Here is a 21,509-nt window from a genome sequence, read left to right on the forward strand (position 1 = left end):
TTTTGTTTATTAATTCATTAGTGGATGGACATTTGTGGTGTTTCCACTTTTTGGCTTTTATGAACAATGTTACTGTGAGCACTTGTGTACACGTTTTTGTGTGGACATACGTTTTTAGTGCTCTTGGGTATATTTACCTAGGAGTGGAATTGCTGGGTCATATGGTAACTCTATATTTAACCTTGTGATAGTTGCCAAACTGTGTCTCTGTTAAGAATTTAAACCTTAATTTTACAAACAAAAGTTTGCCAGCCTAGCTTGACTTTATCTCTACTTGGTCTTCCCTTCTTTTTGAAAAATGAAATGATTATGTGAAAGCACATCCTTTATTATAGTTAATTTTTTATCTTTTTAAAAACATAAATATATTAAAGCGTTTTTATGCATTGATAGGAAAAATGGGCCCAGCAGATCCCTAAATAGTAATTCCTTATGTGTTACTAGACTTGGGGAGTGGAATGGGAGGTTGCAAAAATATGGCTTGTAAAGTTAAGTCTGGTTTGCCAGGTAATTTTCAAGCTTTCGAATAAATAACGGGACATATGTGATCTCTGTGTAGATCCATAATGGAAGGATTAGGGAGAACATCAATGACAATTTATTCTAACATTCTGGAATTTGGCCCATAATTTATTTTGTCTAATGCAGCCTAGAATAGACTTGGAATATACAGTTGAAAATTGCTTTCTGAATTTTTAAATAGAAACTGTAACTGGTAATGAACAGTGTGGTCTCAAGCATTGTACTGTGGTATGGCATCAAACCTTAGGGTACACACAAAAAGATTAAAATGCTCTTTAAGAACAAAAAAAAAGATAGTATTTGAGTATACAAATAAAGATATTTTGGTATTTGCTAGTTTCAATAACATGTCAACTAATCTGAGGCAGGTAATTAAAATATTTCCTTAAATTCCTCATCTGTTAATAGATCTTACATGGTCATCTCAGTCTTTACATATTTTTATTATTATTTTGTTTTGCGGTACGCGGGCCTCTCACTGTTGTGGCCTCTCCCGTTGCGGAGCACAGGCTCCGGACGCGCAGGCTCAGTGGCCATGGTTCACGGGCCCAGCCGCTCCGCAGCATGTGGGATCTTCCCGGACCGGGGCACGAACCCGTGTCTCCTGCATCGGCAGGCGGACTCTCAACCACTGCGCCACCAGGGAAGCCCCTCCGTCTTTACATATTTAAAGGCATGCTCTATGCTAGATGTTGGGTATGGTGCTTTATACGCATGGTTTAATAAACATAAATGCATTTTTTTCTGTCTCCTTGACATACATTAATTAATTAGTTATTTATTTATTATACTATTTTGTTATGCTCACCAAATTTTCTCTTTTTCCTCAGGCATTCAGAGGGTTTCTTTGGGACTTCCCTGGCAGTCTAGCAGTTTGAATATGGAACTGGAGGGATTTCCCTGGCAGTCCAGTGGTTAAGACTCTGTGCTTCCGATGCAGGGGGCACGGGTTCGATCCCTGGTCGGGGAACTAAAATCCCACATGCCCCGCAGCGTGGCAAAAACAAACAAACCAGCAACAACAAAGCGTTTCTTAAATCTTTTTATTTTTAATTGAAAAGACAATATAATTAAAGGAAAGAAAATTAAGTTACCTATCATCCTATACTTAAAACAGCTATCTTTCTTCGTTGGCAGTGGGACTAGAAAGTTAAGGGACAGGTTTGGGAGATGTTTATTGAGGTGGACTCACCAGAACTTGAAACTGACTGGATGTGCGAGGAAGCAAGTGGACATATAAGGGGGAAGAGTCCAAAACTACTAGGAGGTTTTTAACTCTGAATGGTTAAGGAGGGCAGAGGTGCCACGGAAATAAAAAGGGACATAGAAGCAGGTGAATCTTTTTATCTAGTTAGGTTTGAGTTGCTATTGTGGATGTTCCATAAGCAGTTTGAATATGGAACTGGAGGGATTTCCCTGGCAGTCCAGTGGCTAAGACTTTGCCTTCCAATGCAGGGGGTGCAGGTTCAATCCCTGGTCGGGGAGCTAGGATCTCACATACCGCACGGCCAAAAAACATAAAACAGAAGCAGGGACTTCCCTGGTGGCGCAGTGGTTAAGAATCCGCTTGCCAACGCAGGGGACACGGGTTCGAGCCCTGTTCCGGGAAGATCCCACATGCTGTGGAGCAACTAAGCCCGTGCGCCACAACTACTGAGCCTGCATTCTAGAGCCCGCGAGCCACAACTACTGAGCCCGTGCCCCTAGAGCCTGTGCTCTGCAATAAGAGAAGCCACTGCAATGAGAAGCACGCGCAGCGCAACCAAGAGTAGCCCCTGCTCGTTGCAACTAGAGAAAGCTCACCCGCGGCAACGAAGACCCTACGCAGCCAAAAATAAATATAAATAAACTAATAAAAAAAAATCTTAAAAAAAAAATGGAACTGGGGAGAAAAGTCAGCAGAAATACAGATTTGGGGATCGTCATAAATGTAATAGTTAAAGGCGTGGTAGGCAGGAGATAAACTTGATAAAAGACAAAATCTGAAGAGAGAATAGTTCAAGAGAGAACACATGCTTTAAGGGGCTGGATGCAAAGGACCAGAAAGGGTTAGAGGAGACTCAAGAGACACTTGTTTCATGAAATTGAAGAAAGGAGTTAAATACTTTATAGGAATTGAGGCTTATGGTTTTGATGCCTTTTGGAGATTATTGGTGACTTCATGAAAGTAGTTTTCAGTGTAAGTGGTAGAGGGAAGAGTGAAATTTTCAGGGGGTTCAGGACTTAATGGTTCCCCAGGAAGTATAGGTTTCTCTTTAAAAGTTTGGTCTGTTGACCACAGCTTTGTGGCAGTCTGGCCTAGCAAAAAATAATTTATTTCCATATAGTGGTAGATATGAATTGAGCTTTCTTAAACTGCAAAGGTGATTCTTCCTGTGCTACATTTTTGCAAAGATGAAAATACGAATTCTGCATCCATGCTATTAATTTGAGGGGTCTTCTTTGTTTTATTTTTTAGTTGGACAGTCGATGTTATTGTAACTTAATGTGTTAAACCTGGCACTCAATATTCTCTAGCTCACTGTATGTTTATATTATATATTTTGGAATAATGAGATTAGTGACGGATTGCTTTGTAATACTTTGAGAGTCTGGGCTTGGCAGAGTATTCCTCAGTGGAGACTAAAGGGTAAAGAGCACTATAGTGATCATGTTTCCTTAACTCAAGACACATAACTAGATAAAGGGAGGCATAGCCAGAAGCCATAGTATTAATACCCAGGTTTTGGAATTTTTGAGCAATTTGCTGTGGGGACAGTGGGACAAAATATTTGAAGTTGGGATTGACCTGGAAAATGTGGAACCAGTGGTTACACGAGTTAAATAGTTAGAGGGACATGAGATAAAGGATGATGAAACAGATGAAAGAATTGAAGCCTTTGTGAGTAGAAACAAAATAAAGTAAACCTGGGAACTGTTTTTTTTTTTCCCATTTGCTGTATTAACAAAACAATTGTATTGTCCTCTTAGTTCAAATAGGATTCTACTTTTTTTACATAAAAAATATAGCCCAGAGGTAGGGAGGGGATAAACTTGGATTATATCCTCCTAATATTTTGATCTTGAGAAAGTACTGTATTTTCTTTTCAAACCAGAGAACAGGAGCCTTTCCTTTAAGAAAAGGAAACCATTTGCTTGTTGTCTAGGGTGTGCAAAAAATGATTATAGTCTTGCTGTGAAATTTTTTTATTACCTTTTTTCTTAAAAACTTTTATGTTTTGCCATATTCATTGTTTTAAAATATAAAGTCTGTAGTACAAAGTTTTATTTAAAAACGAATTCTCAAAATGAAGATCCATTGCTTCATCTATTCAGGGAGGATTATAAAGCTACTATGTTGAGGAGATCTCCTTTGCTGTTATTTGATGGAACTAGGAATTGAACCCCAGCTTCTCTGACTCAAAGCTGTCTCATTATGAAGTGGTAATGAAATTTAAGGAGTGAGAGAAAATCGTTTCCTAAGTTTACTGGTCAATTCTGATTTGCATCCGTTTCTTCTGAACATAACCACCTGAGAAGACCTAAAGAGTATATTGACTTGCTGCAGTTTGTCACAGGTTATGCTTGTAGTAGCTGGTATTAATAGAATAAGATACGGTCTGCATCTTCAGGGAACTCATGTTCTATCAGGGATGGTATATGTGCACATATAAATAATTATTGTACATTGGCTGATGTCCTAGATGAGAGGTATATAGCAAGTGCTGTGGGTAGAGATGAGGAAGCAGTATGGGAGGAAGTAGAAGATGGGATTGGGTGCCAGGACTATTCTCAGGGACTGTTTCAGCAAGATAATATCAGTACTGAGCTAGAAAGAAGTGAGGAGTTTGCTTGGTAGACTACTAGGAAAATAACTGAAGCATCGAAATCAGGATGATCAAAGAGTAAAAATCATTACTCTTATTAATACCCAAAGACTGGTAAGATTGGCCCCTGTTTACTTCAAAGTATGTCCTTTTAGTATCAGCCCTGACATAGCTTTTTCTTTTTCTTTTTTTTTTTTTTTTTTGTGGTACGCGGGCCTCTCCCTGTTGTGGCCTCTCCCGTTGCGGAGCACAGGCTCCGGACGCGCAGGCCCAGCGGCCACGGCTCACGGGCCCAGCTGCTCCGCGGCATGTGGGATCTTCCCGGACCGGGACACGAACCCGTGTCCTCTGCATCGGCAGGTGGACTCTCAACCACTGCGCCACCAGGGAAGCCCCTGACTTAGCTTTAATGAGAAGGCATAGCTATGCATTTCTGAAGAAGAATGGCAGACAATTTAGTCTGTCATGCAGCAGTAGGTAAAGCGTGAGCAAAGATAGGAAGATGAATTTTGAAAGGCAGAGTTTCATATTTTGCACCTAAAGGTAAACGTTGCAGTTGTGTAGCTGAAAGACCCGTTAGTTATTTTAGTTGCTTTCAACAGTTATTATTAGAGGCATACATAGTTTTATATAAACATATTTGTAAAGATTTAAGAACAGCCAGTTAAGTTAGAGATAGTATATGTTTGGTGGAAATTTTACTCTGATTTTACTACTTGCTGTTACTTTATATTTAAGGTTTAAAAAAAATTTATTTTGTCTTAGTAATCATCCACCTTATGTGGTTGGATTAGCTCAGTAGTATCACGATTGAGGGGCCTTTGTGACTGATGGCATTAACATTTCAGGCATAAAACCAGATGAATTTTTTCATTTAACAGTTATTACTGTGTGCCAACTATGTGCCAAACGCCCTGCCTTTTAAAATTCATATGGATTTTCCAGTATTTGCCTCAGAAATATTTCAGAGCAATGGCAAAAGCAGTACTATATAGGTACTCATATATTTTGCTACAGTGTAACTCTAAAGCTTGAAGTAATTCCATCTTATTTCACTTTAAGGTAATGTTGTTTGGATTTGTATAGTGTGTGCATATTTACTAAAATTAGTGTCTTATGAAGCTGTTTTTTAAGTGTTAATGGCATTCAGGAATTGGGGGCAGCAGTGTGTGGCCTAGTAACAGTACGAGAAGGCTTGAGCTCCAGTATTTATTTATAGGCCATCTTATACAAAAAGAATTCGAGTTAGCTTAATTTTACTTTAGCTCTACTACTTTTCTGTCTGTTTTCTTAATTGTCCTGATTGAAAATCCAGCCAACAAGTAAATTTAACACCTGTTCCTGTCTACATTTATTCTGAATTCTAAGTCTGTTTGGTGAGTATGAAGAGAATTAGATAAGTTTTAGCGGTGGAGCTAACACAGCTTGCTGATGGATTGACTGGATGTTGGGGGTGAGGGGAGGTGGAGATAGGAATCATGATTATTCCCAGCTTTGAGGCTTGAGCAGCTATTGAATGGTGGTGCTCTTTGGACATGGTTGTGATGCCTGTGAGACACCCAGTGGACAATTGAGTAGACAGTTCGCTCTTTGACTGGAGAGATTCAACAAGTGTCACAAACACATTGTCACTAGCTTTGGTCCTTAGATAAACAAGGGAACTGTTCTACCGTTTTAAAGAACCAAATCTTGACACACAACTGGATACCTTAAAGGGGATAGTCATACTGCATGTGACTTTAGGGGCCTCTGAGAATCAGTTATTGATTTAGGATTGGGGAATAAAACTTCTGTGTTTTTAAGAAATAAAGAGAAACTAATTTGGAACTTTAAAACAGTGAATATTAAACTCCATTTTTGTTTGCATCACAAATTCTAATGTATTAGAGACATCTCTGACTTACCTGAGAAGGCTAATTAAACAATTCTTGAAATCACCCATTTTAATGTGATTTGCATTGCACTAGCTATAAAGTACAATAAGATAGTCCAGTCTCTTCTTTAAGTTTTATAGTCTAATGGGTGACACATTAGACTGTAAATACTTTTCAGAAGTGGTAATAAAACAATATTATTGACTACTAAGTGCTGGGAACTGGGAGCAATGAGGAAGGGAGTGTTCAAGAAAGACTTAGGGGCTTCCCTGGTGGCACAGTCGTTAAGAATCTGCCTGCCAATGCAGGGGACACGGGTTCGAGCCCTGGTCCGGGAAGATCCCACGTGCCTCAGAGCAGCTAAGCCCGTGCGCCACAACTACTAAAGCCCGCGTGCCTAGAGCCCGTGCTTCGCACCACAACGAGAAGCCCGCGCACCGCAACAAAGACCCCAAAATAGATAAATTTATTTAAAAAAAAAAAAAAGAAAGAAAGCCTTCAGAAAGGAAATAACACTCTAGCCAGAGTCCTCCTATTAACTCACCAGCAAGAGGAAAAATTGTAGAACTGTGATGATGAGGGGTGGAAGGGTGCTTCTGCTGGTGGTGGTAAATAATTCTATATGGCTGAAGCGTCATACTCTGAGTAAGAGAGTGTTATAAAAAGAAGCTGGGAAATCAGACAGGCAGCTTTCAAAATATGTTAAAATGAAAGGATTTGGTAATTTATCTAGGAGGTGATAGACCCATTGGAGGGTTTTTAAGCGTGGGACAAATTAAAATAATCAGGCTTGCTTTTTAGAATAGAAACTGAGATAAGAATGGAATTATATGAGTTTATTATGTGACTTTCTCAAGACTTTTAAGGGTAGTTGAAAATGCCTTTCTTAAAGGTTTTTTGTTTGTTTAGTTAAAAAAAGAAAGCGCCACACATGATAAGGGGTGTCAATAGTACCTATAAGTTGACGTAAATATACCATTTAGCTATATTTTTGCCAGTTAGGACAGTAAACGATTCAAAACATTTTCATGCTTTAGTGTAATTATATATAGCTTAATAAATGATTTTATTAGTGTTTAGTTCAGTGCTGTTCTCATACAAACTGTCACGGAGCACTGTAGTTACGAATAATGTTCCTTAGTATATATTATGGCATGTTTCTCAATTTCATATTGACAACTTCACTACAGACAATGGAAATGGTGGTCAGAAGTTAAAATGAAATGATATGTGTAGCTACTTTCCATTTCATATAGTTAAATGAACTTTGGTGGTGCTATGTCTCCTCCCAAGTACTATTGGGACATTAAATTTGGTGTGGTATTCAAAGAACAAAACTGTCTTCTTTCGTTTAGGCCAGCATTCAAATCTTATTCTAAGATTAATTTATTTAACGTATAAGCATTAAATATTCTCCAGGGATGCAGGGCATTACACATTTTAATCTGACAGTAATCTTGTACTCATAGAGTTTAGAGTTTAGTAGAGGAAATAAGATGTATTCTCTTTATATATTTATCATAAAGAGAAGGAAATGGTGTTTCAAGAGTAAATATACAGTCTAAAAAGAACTCAGAAGGGAAAGATTATTGTTGCATGAGGGGAGTAAGAAACTCTCAAGGAGCTAGGACTTAAAAGATGTATAAGATTTGGAGGTATGTGAGTGGAATGACTACTAAGAAGCAAAGAAAGAGCATACACAAAGACACAGAAAGATGATTATCATGATAATTTTTAAATGTCGAATCTCGAAAGCATCTTTTTATGGTGTTTTGTTTTGTTTACCAATTACATACTGCTGATGTCAAGGGCTACCAGATCTGTACATTGTTGTATTATTCTGATGTTTTAAGAGATTTAGGAAGGAGTTTTGGTTTGCTGTACCTCCCAGTTTATCTAGAATTTAATCTCAAAACTTTGTGGGGTTTTTTTTGGCCACGCCACGCACGGCTTGTGGAATCTTAGTTCCCCGACCAGGGATCGAACCTGAGGTCCTGGCAGTGAAAGTGCCGAGTCCTAACCACTGGACCTCCAGGGAATTCCCTCAAAACCTTTTAATTCTTTCATTTAAGTACTTTTGTTTATAGGCGGTGTGGTTTTTTTGCTCCCACTTGCTGCTGAACAGTGATCTCCTCCCCATCCCTTTGTTTTTGCTACTTGATAATTACATTTTTCCTTCTTCATCCCTAATCCGTGCTCCTCCTCCCAAGAAAAATCCCTAATCACTTTTCAGAAATTGTCAATGCTGCCAATCTGTACATAAGATCCAGAGGAATCTAAGAATTGTTGAAAATCAACATCCATTCCCCCATGCAGTCGATCACCATACTCCTTCCTCTTGAACATACCTTATACCAGTGGTTCTTACGCACAGACCCCAGACAGCAGCTGCAGCATCACCTGGAAACTCATTAAATACCAATTCCCAGGCTGCATCCCAGACCTGCCGAATCAGAAACTCTGAGGGTGGGGCTCTGCAGTCCTTTTAACAAGCCCTCCAGGTGATTCTGAAGCATGCGCAAATTTGACAATATGAATGAAGCATGCTTTAAAATACTCAACACTCCCAAGCAAACAAATTGGCTTAGAATATGTGACTCCTTTTGATCTCTGATCTAAGAAAGGTTTTATTTAAAGAAAGAAAGAATTCTGTAGTAGCAAATAACATTTAAAGAGTTTCAGTAATTACTCAATAGTAATAGTTAACATTTATTGAGCCCATTTTTTCATGCCAGGCTTTTTGGTGAGAGCAGTAGGTATTATCCTCAGCTCACAGAGGATGAGATACAGGTTAAATTAATTCAGTGTCTTGTAGCCAGAGAGTGTCAGATCAAGAATTTTAATTCAAGCAACTAACTATAAAGCTGATCTTTTTGTTAGGAAATAAGTTCCTATTTGAGGATATCTTTTTAATACAGTTGGGTAGAATTTTTTTGATGCCAATTTTTTTAAAAGTATGAAACAGTTTTTATGTTTAATAGGCCACCGTTGTTTTATTTATACTACATCAAAGATTAGTATCTCTAAGGGGTATGAAAATTTCTAAGTACACTACTTATGTAGACTTATTTTAATAGAACATTCTTCATTGGAACCGTGACAGTAGAAGGCATTCCATGCTGTGCTAGTCTTTAAGAAAACTGAATGTATAAAAATTCAAACTCAAATTAGATATTTATTTGTACACAGAAGTGTTCTTAAGTTTCATTATATGAGAAATGAGAAGTCATTTTCTATAAAAACTTTGTTTTGCACATTTCTCAGTAACACAATTTATCTTGTAAAAGAAGAAATGCTTGGAGTGATTGCAGCAGGTATTCCAGAAGGGCATTTACATTTTATAATTAAATTCATCCCCTCTTCCCTTTGCTTTGTAGTTTTTTTATATGTGTGTGTGTGGGTTTTTTTTCAGTGACAGTTACCTAAGTTATATCCCTTTCCCTCTGTGTTTCTGCAACTGTTTGGATTGATATCCTTCTGTTAGTCACATTCACATAGAATATTTTGTAATACATTAAGGTAACTGTACTTAAAAATGAAAATCTTTGAGCAGAGAAAATGCAAAAATTCTGGTTAAATATGTGAGATATATATGTTAATAACTGGGAGGATCTTTGTTAATGTGGAATAATGAAATTATGAATAATCTTTTCTTTTACTTTTTTAAACATTTTATTTTTGAATAGGTAATGTATTCATGTAATCCAAAAAGTATGAAAGGACGTATATTAATGTTTCCTTCCCATCCATTTCCTACAGCAACTCATTCTCTTCCCCATAGACAACAACTTTTGTTAATAGTTTCGGAGATGTTTTATGCACATGTACAAGCACATACATATGTATTTTTTTCTTTTTAACACCAATAGTTATATATATACTATTGTGTTCTCTGCTTTTTTACACTTAATATATATTTTTGAGACCTTTCCATATCACAATATATCAAGAGCTTCCTCATTTGTTTTCAACATATGTCATATTTGATTGTATATAAATGAAACATCTTTTTAGCCAGTCCTCTATTAATAGTCTTTTCCAATTTTTGCAGTCTTTTGCTGTTATAAACAATTCTGCAATAAATAACTTTGTGTGTACATCATTTCATGAGTGTGTGCCATTTACCTAGAGAACAAATTTGTAGAAGTGCAGTTCCTAGGTTAAAGGGTTATGTGTATTTGTAGTTGACAAATTACCCTCCTTAGGGGTTGTGCTAATGTTCTTTTCTACCAGTATTGCATCAAAGTTCTGGTTTTCCCACACCCTCACGAACAGCACATTTACTTTTTAAATACAATTTTTACCCCCAGTACACCTACATACTTTGAGAACTTTATTACCACAGGAAATAACATCATAAATGTGGAGAATTTTGCTTTGGCATTGTGCCAGTGCAGAACAAGATTCTAGTTAAGTCTTTTTATCTTAAAAATGCATATTCCTGCTTTAGATCTCTAAGATTGTGATGATAAAGTTCAGTAGTTTTTCAGAGAAAAACAGAAAGCTTACTATTCTATGTGTAAGGGTCTATTTTAAGATTATTTCAAGTGTTATATGTTAAAGTATGTCAATACAAGAATAAGTTAAGGATCTTGAATTAAAGTTCTATCTGTGGTTTTTTAAAAATATAGACATAATATTCTTAGTTGTTTAATTATTAGCATCACGAGGAACAAAAATAAAATGGTGAAAAAGTTAAACATTACCAGATTTCTTTTTCATTTGTATTTAATAATTTTGTGGAATAGTTAAACTAGAATGCCTTCAATATGTCTTTAAGCCTGGAAGAAAGCAGGCTCCTTTGAAATTAAATTTCAGCAATGTAGTTGAGTAGTGAATTTAAACAATTCACAATGCTGACTTTCAGTGCTTCTGAAAGCAGGAAGTGTATTACTGACATGTAGAAATATTCCAGCCCAAAGAACATCCCTACCGCCATATGTGGTAAGAATTTGTCACTAACTCACAAACCACTTCTGTAATGCAGTGAATAAGCAGAATTGGTCTTTGTTAGACATTTCCAATTCAATATCAAAGAACTTTGTTTTGCAGTGTCTTATAAGTAATTATTAGCTTATGCCTTGGAAGGACGCTTGCACATCATGGGCGCTCAAGGTTTATTGAGAGAAGAAATAAAGAAACTTGTACGTAATCTTTTAGGCATGATTTTCAAATTTGCTTTTTGAGACCCTGAGGTAAATATTCTGATTCAGTGTATTAATGATTTATTTAAATAAAATTACTTTTATTCTAGTGTCTCCCCCCCTTTTTGTTTTTTACTACTGTTTGGAGTATTAATCTTATGTTTACACTTATGCTAAAAAATTAAATAATTTTAGGGTTAATTATAAAGGGGTAGGGAGATATTGTGAAACTACAAAAACAAAATGAGTTGGGAGGAATCAGGGTTAGCAAAATTCAATGAAGAGCTATTTATCATTACAATTTTCATTAAAATTTTGAAATACTAATGTTTTTCTGAACTTGAATTTTTTTTTTTGATTTTAAGCGACTAAGAAGATTGTCAACCAAGTATAGAACAGAAAAGATTTATCCTACAGCCACTGGAGAAAAAGAAGAAAATGTTAAAAAGAACAGATATAAGGACATACTGCCATGTAAGTTTGAAATGCCATTAAAGGAACAAATGGAAATGCTAATTAGCAGTTTTATAGCCTAAACTAGCTTTATTCTAAATAAATAAATGATAATAATTTGTGATTGTGCTTGCCTTTCCTTCTGATAATAGTTTTGTTGTTGTAGTTGTTTTATTGTTTAATTTTTCTTTAAGCATCACAATTACTCTGATACTCATTTTTAAATTCTGAAAAATCCAAGTAAAAATACCTTTTGTGGACTCCCTGTTCAAAGAAGTTATTTTGTTAAAATAAAATAATACAGACATAATTCAATAAGTATAATTGAATACATTTTGTAAAATGCTAAAAATATTAACTCTTAGGACCTATTGTCTATTAACAATAAGAACCTTAATTGATTAATTATGCATTAAAAATGAACCATAAGATGATTCATGCATGTGTGTCTGCTGTTCTCAGTAGTCTAAATATGATCTCTGAGGGCATCTCTGAGGGCATCTCTGAGGGCATGCTTAAGACTGATAGCATCATATTCTAATAACGATAACATAATTATATTCTTAAATAGCATAGGTTTCTAGCAAAATACCTTTACCTCTAAAAGCATGCATACATAAGGGTCCCCATTTTATAAAGTAAAAATTTATATCATACCTGCTATCTGTTAAAGCTACCAGTAGTCTTTCTCTTTTCCTTCAAGTATCTTGAAATATATAGATTCCATGACACCATTCCCTCAACTCTCCATTCATCCTTTTTTCCCTAGCTTTACTGAGGTACAGTTGACAAAATGTCATTCATTCCTAAAGCTTGTTCTTCTAAAATGTCCTTGATAAATTTCCCAGTGACTTTAATTGCCATAACTTAAAACCATAACAGCCATTTATTCACCTAATGCACATTTTATTGAGAGCCTACCACATGCCAGGCACTGGGTAGGGCCGGGGGTGAGAGTGGACAAAGCAGCAGGGCACACAGCTGGCTGTGTCTTTTTTTAAGTCTTTTTTTAGTGCTTATTCTTTTCTGTTAACTATTTTGATGTCATTGACCAGTCCCTATATTTGAAATTTTCTTCTTCCTTAAAACCCCTTTTCAAATTGCCTCCTCTCTCTCTTTCTTGTCTCCTTCCCTTTCTTTCTTACTGTCTTTTTTTTTTTTGGTACGCGGGCCTCTCACTACTGTGGCCTCTCCCGCTGCGGAGCACAGGCTCCGGACATGCAGGCTCAGTGGCCATGGCTCACGGGCCCAGCCGCTCCACGGCATGTGGGATCCTCCCGGATCGGGACACGAACCCATGTCCGCTGCATCAGCAGGCAGACTCTCAACCACTGCGCCACCAGGGAAGCCCTTACTGTCTTCTTTGCATAAATTTAATCCTTCATCTTTCTATTTTTGTTCAGCTTTACTCTCAGCTGTGGGATCTGTGAGTGGCTGGTAGTAGCAACATTTTTACAAAGTGGCAGCATAGCATAATGGTGAAGAGTTCTGACGCTGAAAGTTCATATCCTGGTTCTGTCACTTGCTATCTATGACTTTGGACTCATCCTCTCTGTGCAAAAAACAAAAACACTAATTTGAAGAGATACAAGCACCCCGATATTCATAGCAGCGTTATTTATAATTGCCAAGATATGGAAGCAACCTAAGTGTCCATCAACAGATGAATGGATAAAGAGGTATTTTAAATATAGATATAGTGGAATACTACTGAACTATGAAAAAGAAGGAAATTTTGCCATTTGCAGCGACATGGATGGACTTGGAGGGCGTTATGCTAAGTGAAATAAGTCAGACAAAGACAAATACTGTATGATATCACTTATATGTGGAATTAAAAAAAATACAACAAACTAGTGAATGTAACAGAAAAGAAGCAGGCTCACAGATATAGTGAACAAACTAGTGGCTACGGGGAGTGGGAGTGGCAATATGGGGGCAGGGGTGGGAAGGATAAACTATTGGTGTACGATATGCTCAAGGATGTATTATACAACATGGAGAATATAGCCAATATTTTGTAATAACTATAAATGGAAAGCAGTCTTTAAAAAAAATGTATAGAGTTGTACAGTCATCAACACAATACAGTTTTAGAATATTTCCATCACACCAAAAAGGTTACTTATGCCAGTTTGTAATCTTCAGCCCCAGGCAACCACTAATCTGCTTTCCATCTCTGGATTTTCCTTTCCTGGAAATCTCATATAAATGTAATCATACAGTATGTAGTCTTTTTGTCTGGCTTTTTTCACTTAGCATGTTTTTGAGATTCATCCATGTTGTATAATATATTAGTACGTAGTTCATTCCTTTTTATTGTTCACTAGTATTCCATTGTATGGCTATCACATTTTGTTTATCCATTCAGTAGTTGAGGAACATTATAAATAATGCTGCTATGAACATTTCTAGGTAAATCTTTGTATGGGTATATGGTTTTATTTTTCTTGGGTGGATACTTAGGAATGGAATTTCTGGGTCTATGGAAGCTTATGTTTATTTTTTAAAATTATTTTTTGAAATTAATTAATTAATTAATTATATTTGGTTGCCCTGGGTCTATTTGGTCTTAGTTATGGCTTGCAGGCTCCTTAGTTGTGGCTTGCGGGCTCCTTAGTTGCAGCTCGCTGGCTCCTTAATTGTGACATGCGAACTCTTAGTTGTGGCATGCATGTGGGATCTAGTTCCCTGACCTGGAATCGAACCCTGGCCCCCTGCATTAGGAACACGGGGTCTTAACCACTGTGCCTCCAGGGAAGTCCCAGAAGCTTATGTTTAACATTTTAAGGGACTGTTAAATTGTTTTTCAAAGTAGCTGTGTACCATTTTACACCAGCAGTGTATGAGCGTTCTAGTTTCTCTACATCCTTGCTAACACTTGTTATTGACAGTCTAACACAGTTATTGACAGTTATCTACACATCCACTAGAAGAATAGAGGTATCTCCTATGGTTCCAATTTGCATTTTCCTAATGACTAATGATGTTGAGCATCTTTTCATGTTCTGTTAGCCACTGTATACTGTCTTTGGTGAACAGTCTCTTCAAATCATTTGTAGTTTTTTAATATTGATTTTTTATAAAAGTTATAAAAGTTCATAACTTTTATAAAAGTTATAAAGTTTTATAAAGCTGAGTTGTAAAGGATTTTTACATACCCTAGATAACAAATATTTTTTCAGATATTATGATTTGCAGATTTTTTCCCAGTTTATAGCTTGTCTTTTCTTAATGGTGTTTTTTAAAGTGTGCAAGCTTTTAATTTTCATGAAGTTCAGTTTATCAGTTTTATGGATCATGTTTTTGATATTCAATCCAAGAACTCTTTGCCTAATCCAAACTCACAAAGATTTTCTCTTATGTTTTCTCATTCCATTCCTAGAAGTATTATAGTTTTAGCTCCTACATTTAAGTCTATAATTCATTTTGAGTTAATTTTTAATATGGTGTGAGGTAAGGGTCTAAAATAATCTTTGAGCATGTGCCATTGTTCCAGCACTATTTGTTGAACATTATCCTTTCTCCATTGAATTGCCTTCTTTCCTTTGTTGGAAATCATCTGACTGCAAATGTAAGGGTTTATTTCTGGACCCCTAATTCTATTTCATTGACTTATTCTTCAGCCAGTATCACACTGTCTTGATCATTATAGCTTTATAGTAAGTTTTAAAAGCAAGAAGTGTTAGGTTCTCTGTGTTCTTATTTTTTAAAAATTGGTTTGGTTCTTCTGAGTCCTTTCCATTTCCATATAAATTGTGAGATAAGCTTGTCAATTTCTGCAAAAAATCCTACTGGAATTTTGATAAGAGTTGTGATGAATCTGTGGATCAATTTAGGGAGAATTGCCATCTTAAACCATATTGACTCTTCCAATCTAAGTGTCCATCAACAGATGAATGGATAAAGAAGGTGTGAAATATATATATAGAATGTCTCTCTCCATTTATTTAGATCTTCTTTATTTCTCTCAGCAATGTCTTATGGTTTTCAGTGTACAAGTCTTGTATTTCTTTTTAAAAAGTCTTTATGCTATTGTGAATGGAATTATTTTAATTGTATTTTCAAGTTCTTTATTACTAGTATATAGAAATACAGTTTACATTTGCATGTTGATTTTTTTAATCCACTGACCTCCCTGGACTCATTTATTTTAGTATTTAGTTTAGTATTTTTTTTGTGAAAACTAGGACTTTTTACATATCAGAATCTTGTCATTTGCAACTACTGACCGTTTTACTACTTCCTTTCCAATCTGCATGTCTTTTTTGCCTTATTGCTCTGGCTAGAACCTCTAGTATAATGTTAACTTGAAGTGGCAAGAGCAGACATCCTTGCTTTTGATCCATTAAAAGCAGTTTCATCACTATTCAGAGATCACTTAGTTTTTTCTCAAGCCATCTTGGAGATTTGGTTTATTTTATGGTAGAACACTGAGGCTAGTCCTATAATTAAGAAATTTCTAGATACTCTTGTGTCAAGGATGACCTGTGCTTTTGTCTGTTGAAAAGGGCTAAAACTGAGTTGGCTAGCCTTTAGAAGTGATGGATCAGAGTGTTCTGCCTATCCCAATATTAATTATGGAGATCCTTTTATTTCTCAGACCTAGGATTTATCAATAGGTGCGTGTTTCCTTGGAGGTGACAATATATATTTTTGTTGTTGTAATAGGTGCTGATGTTTGTTCAAGAAAAAAATGTTGCTACTTTAAAGAGCCTCTTGTGTAGCGAATATTGGTTTTATCTATTTGGAATTGGGCTCTTGGGAGATTGTAGAGGCATTCTGCAAAACCACGGAGAGGAATGATTGTTTTCATTTCTTTAATATTCTTTAAATTATTTCAATTCATGTTTATGCTTAATAACAGCACCAATGAAGAATATTAAAATATGCATTATGTGTTATACACAGCATAATATTGATTTTTAAATTCTCAGTAATGTACTATGATTGGGACTTCCCTCGCAGTCCAGTGGTTAAGACTCTGTGCTCCCAATGCCGGGGGCCCAGGTTCAATCGCTGGGAACCCTGGTTGGGGAAGTAAGATCCCACATACCACAACCAAGCCCGCGGCAACAAAGACCCAGCGCAGCCTAAATAAATAAATAGGTCGGGGAACTAAGATCCCACATACCACAATTAAGCCCGTGCCGCAGCAAAGACCCAGTGCAGCCTAATAAATAAATAAATAAATAATCAATCAATAAATAAAAAAATTATAAAAAAAAAATATATATATATACTATGATTCTATAGTATGAAGTAGTGACTACAAAATTTGCCTGTGCTTTAGAGTTTTAAAAAAAGCCATTTCTTTTTAAAAAATTTTTATTGAAGCATAGTTGATTTACAATGTTGTGTTAATTTTTGCTGTACAGCAAAGTCATTCAGTTATATATTCTTTTTCATATTCATTTCCATTATGGCTTATCACAGGATATTGAATACAGTTTCCTGTTCTATACAGTAGGACCTTGTTTATCCATCCTATATGTAATAGTTGGCATCTGCTAATCCCAAACTCCCAGTCTTTCTCTCCCCCTGCCACCCTCCCCCTTGGCAACCACAAGTCTGTTACCTATGTCTATGAGTCTGTTTCTGTTTCACAGATACGTTCATTTGTATCGTATTTTAGATTCCACATATAAGTGATATCATATGGTATTTGTCTTTCTCTTTCTGACTTACTTTACTTCGTATGAGAATCTCTAGGTCCATCCATGTTGCTGCATGCAAAAGGCATTATTTCATTTTTTAAAAAAGCCATTTCTGTGCCCCATCTTGAACTGACTGAATCAAACTTACTGCAGAATGTGCGACTCGGAAATCTTGCATTTTAGTTTGCTTTTTCCAGTCCCCAGCTGCTGTATGATTAGCCATAGATGAAATAAGATTGGCAAAATACTGATAATTATTGAAGTTGGGTACTGGATAGATGGGGATTCATTATACTATCATATTTTTGTATATGCATATAATTTTCCATCACAGAAAAATTTAAAAAAATTCCCTGCTTGCATGTAGCAAGCACCTTGGCACAAGTCTTGACTATCATTTGGGAGCCACTGTTGTCATTTGGATTCACAGTCCCCAAAACATTTACTAAGGATCCAGTGGTAAACCAACTATTGTACAGTCTCTGGCTTTGAGATACTTTGAATAGAGGCTAACATGCCACATGAATAAGGGCAATTAGGTGGGGCCCATCATTACTGGCAAACATGGTTGAGAGGAAGCTTCATATAGTTACTTAACTGTCATTGTCCTAACTACTGAATTATTCTATTGTCATTTACCCAAAGCATAGGATTCTTTATATGTATATTCCTTATCCCAAATGGCTTTTTAAAAAGACACGTAGGATGGAATGAAATAAGAAATAAAGCATTGATAAACATGTAAACATTCTCTTTCCTGGAAACATGGTAAGGAGATACATAATTTTAATTAGAAGCTACTATGTCTTTCTTATATATCTCTTCCTACAAATTTCCAAAGAAAATTTCACCAAAAATAAATAAATGAAATCAGCAGAACTGGGCCTTTGTACTAATGTATAAAATTTGGGTCATTGGCAAATAAATTAGTTATTCATTAGTTTTCCTTTAAAAAAGTTTGCTAAGAAGTTTATTTGTATCTGTTACCATTTCTGTATGTTTTTTTGTATTTTAATTGCCTTTAATAGTCACTGTCCCTGGATTAGAAAGGACCAAAATGATAGTGGCATGTTACATGTTATGGCCCTTTCTAATCTGGAGACCGTGAATCTTAGATAATCCTACTACTTTAGGGTTTCATAGGCTCAAAGTATGTCCCCAAATATTTATTTACTACAAAGGGAAAGATAGTAACAGTGGAGACACCAGCTGACACCAAATTAACCAAGACCAAGGTTAACCTCACAAGTAATATGACATATTGACATCATGAACCCCTTGGTGTGTCTTCTCACTGAGGACACATGATTGTTCTCTGCTGTTCTGGACAAAATGCATAACCTCATTCCAATCATAAGAAAAATATCAGTCAAAGGAACTTTTATAGATTGGAAGAGACTTAGGAGAAATAATAAAGTGTATTGTGGGATCCTAGAAAGAAAAAAGATATTTTTTTTAACTGGTAAAATTTGTATACAGTCTGTTGTTTAATTAATAGTATTGTAACAATGTTAGTTTTCTCATTTTGATAACTGTGCTATGGTTATGTAAGTAAGATGTTAACATTAAGGGAAGATGAGTGAGGGATGTATGAGAATTCTCTATGCTATTTTTGCAATTTTTCTGTAAATCTAAAATTAGTTCTAAATGAAAAGTTTAAAAAAATCTATCTGCACTACCTATGACCAAAGGCTGATTAGAGATTTCATATAAATCAGTAGGAAAACATAGACACATGGGGGTAATGTTCAAAGGGTATAAACAAGCAACTTTGGTAAAAGAAATACAAACAACTATATGAAAATATGCAACCATTTGCATAATTCAAGAAATGCAAGTCTGATGTCTTATTTTTTAGATTGTCAACTATTAAAATATATGATAACACCCAGTTAGTTAATCTTACTAATAACACTTGCATAAGTTGGTATATACCTTTTAGAAGGCAAGTAGCAATTCCTCTGTTAGGAACTTATTACCCTCTGGTACTGCCGGTAACAGATACAGGTACTGCAGTGTTCATTGTAGTAGTGTGTCTAGTAAGAAAAAATGGCCCATCAGTAGTGTAGCTCGTTAAATAAGTAATGAAATGTCCATATAACATTAAAAACGAGTATGGTGATCTGTTTTTGCTCTGGGAAGAGTTCTAGGATATATTGCTAACTGAAAAATAACAAGGTTCAGAACAACATGTTTAGTATGATTGTATTTGTCTGCTTTTTCAAAGTATATAGGTATATGCATAAAAATTTTGGAATGAAAAAGGAACTTTAATAGTGTCTTCTTTGGAAAAGAGAGAGCCCAGGAATTCAAGGACAGGGGCAGTTCACTTTTCATCTTGTATCTTTTTTAAAAAAAAATATTATTTATTTATTTATTTGGCTGCGCCAGGTCTTAGTTGCGGCACACAGGATCTTTAGTTGCGGCATGCGGGCTCTTAGTTGCGGCATGTGGGATCTAGTTCCCTGACCAGGAATCAAACCTAGGCCCCCTGCATTGGGAGCATGGATTCTTAACCACTGGACCACCAGGGAAGTCTCATCTTCTATCTTTCTTTAAGATATAATTTTTAAAAATCATATTGATATTACCTTTATTTTAAAAATAAAACTACATAATTTTATAAAATTAATAAAATTTATATTTTGAGACCTTCTTGTAAAGATTTTATTTACCATAAGTGGACATTACCTAATAATAAGTATCATTGGTGAAGTGCAGTATTGAGCACTTTTCATACATCATCTTAATTCATTTATTTGTCACAGTTTACTTAATTTTCCTAATTTCTTGTGAAATATGAAAGTTAGATTTCCTTACAAGAACTTTGTCAAATGTATTTATGTATAAATGGTTAGTGTTCATCACCTAGTATGCTTGTTAAAAACTGTAGACACTTAAACCTCAGACTCTTGTATAGTAGATCTAGGACGATGCCCAGGAATTTGTATTTTAAAAGAGCTCCTGAGATTTATTATGATTCCAACTTTAAAACACAGCTTTACAATCAGACTTCCTGTCAATATGACGTTAGAAATTAGCCTGCTGGTACCTAAAGTCACTTTTCATTCTTTTTTTTTTTTTTTAATTTATTCATTTATTTTTGGCTGTGTTGGATCTTTGTTGCTGTGCTCGGGCTTTCTCTAGTTGTGGCGAGCCAGGGCTCCTCTTCGTTGCGGTGCACTGGCTTCTCATTGCTGAGGCTTCTCTTGTTGCGGAGCACAGGCTCTAGGCGCATGAGCTTCAGTAGTTGTGGCGCACGGGCTCAGTAATTGTGGCTCGTGGGCTCTAGAGCATAGACTCAGTAGTTGTGGCGCATGGGCTTCGTTGCTCTGCGGCATGTGGGATCTTCCCGGACCAGGGCTTGAACCTGTGTCCCCTGCATTGGCAGGCGGATTCTTAACTACTCTGCCACCAGGGAAGTCCCATTCATTGTTTTTTAAAATAAATAATTTTAGTTATTTATTTAATCTTGTTTATGGTTTGTTAGGAAAAAACCCTGTTTGCCAATGGGACATAATTTATGAAATCCTTTATTTTTTCTTGTAGTTGATCACAGCCGAGTTAAGTTGACTTTAAAGACTCCTTCTCAAGATTCAGACTATATCAATGCAAATTTTATTAAGGTAGGTATTAACTTTAAGTATCAACTCTGCCATATTTAATGTCTTCCTACATACTAATTTTATTAAAAATTTTAAAATTGCCTAACATGATACCAACAGTAAAAGAAATAAAATTAAAAGCACAGCCATGACGTATTTTTATGGGCTTTCCTTCTAGCTTCCTTATTCATAAAGAGTTTTGCTTGGTTTTATGACAGTGGAGATAAAGTTTTTCTATTTTTGTTTCTTCTTTTACATTGAAGACTTATAAACACCTTACTGATTGCTAAATCTTCTTGTTTGTTCCCTTGAGTTTAGGTACACAAATGTACATGGTCATTTCTGTTGTTGAACCGTATAGGTTGTTTCCAGTTTTTCTTGATGGCATTATTGTAGTGAACATCGTTTTTCTTTTTTTAACTTATTTATTTTATTTATTTATTTTTGG

General features: G+C 35.8%; 1 protein-coding gene across 3 annotated transcripts in view; it reads left to right on the top strand.

The window, feature by feature from the left end:
- PTPN12 (protein tyrosine phosphatase non-receptor type 12) overlaps positions 1–21,509 on the top strand; it is an 86,198-nt gene that overhangs the window by 20,298 nt on the left and 44,391 nt on the right. For all 3 annotated transcript variants that reach the window (XM_024738079.1, XM_024738081.1, XM_024738080.1), the window contains 2 exons: positions 11,712–11,820; positions 21,006–21,082. In XM_024738079.1, the coding sequence (XP_024593847.1) occupies positions 11,712–11,820; positions 21,006–21,082 (186 nt within the window). The remainder of the gene's footprint in view (positions 1–11,711; positions 11,821–21,005; positions 21,083–21,509) is intronic.

This window comes from Neophocaena asiaeorientalis, unplaced genomic scaffold, assembly GCF_003031525.2.
Source record: "Neophocaena asiaeorientalis asiaeorientalis breed wild unplaced genomic scaffold, Neophocaena_asiaeorientalis_V1.1 scaffold170, whole genome shotgun sequence".
Taxonomy (NCBI): domain Eukaryota; kingdom Metazoa; phylum Chordata; class Mammalia; order Artiodactyla; family Phocoenidae; genus Neophocaena; species Neophocaena asiaeorientalis.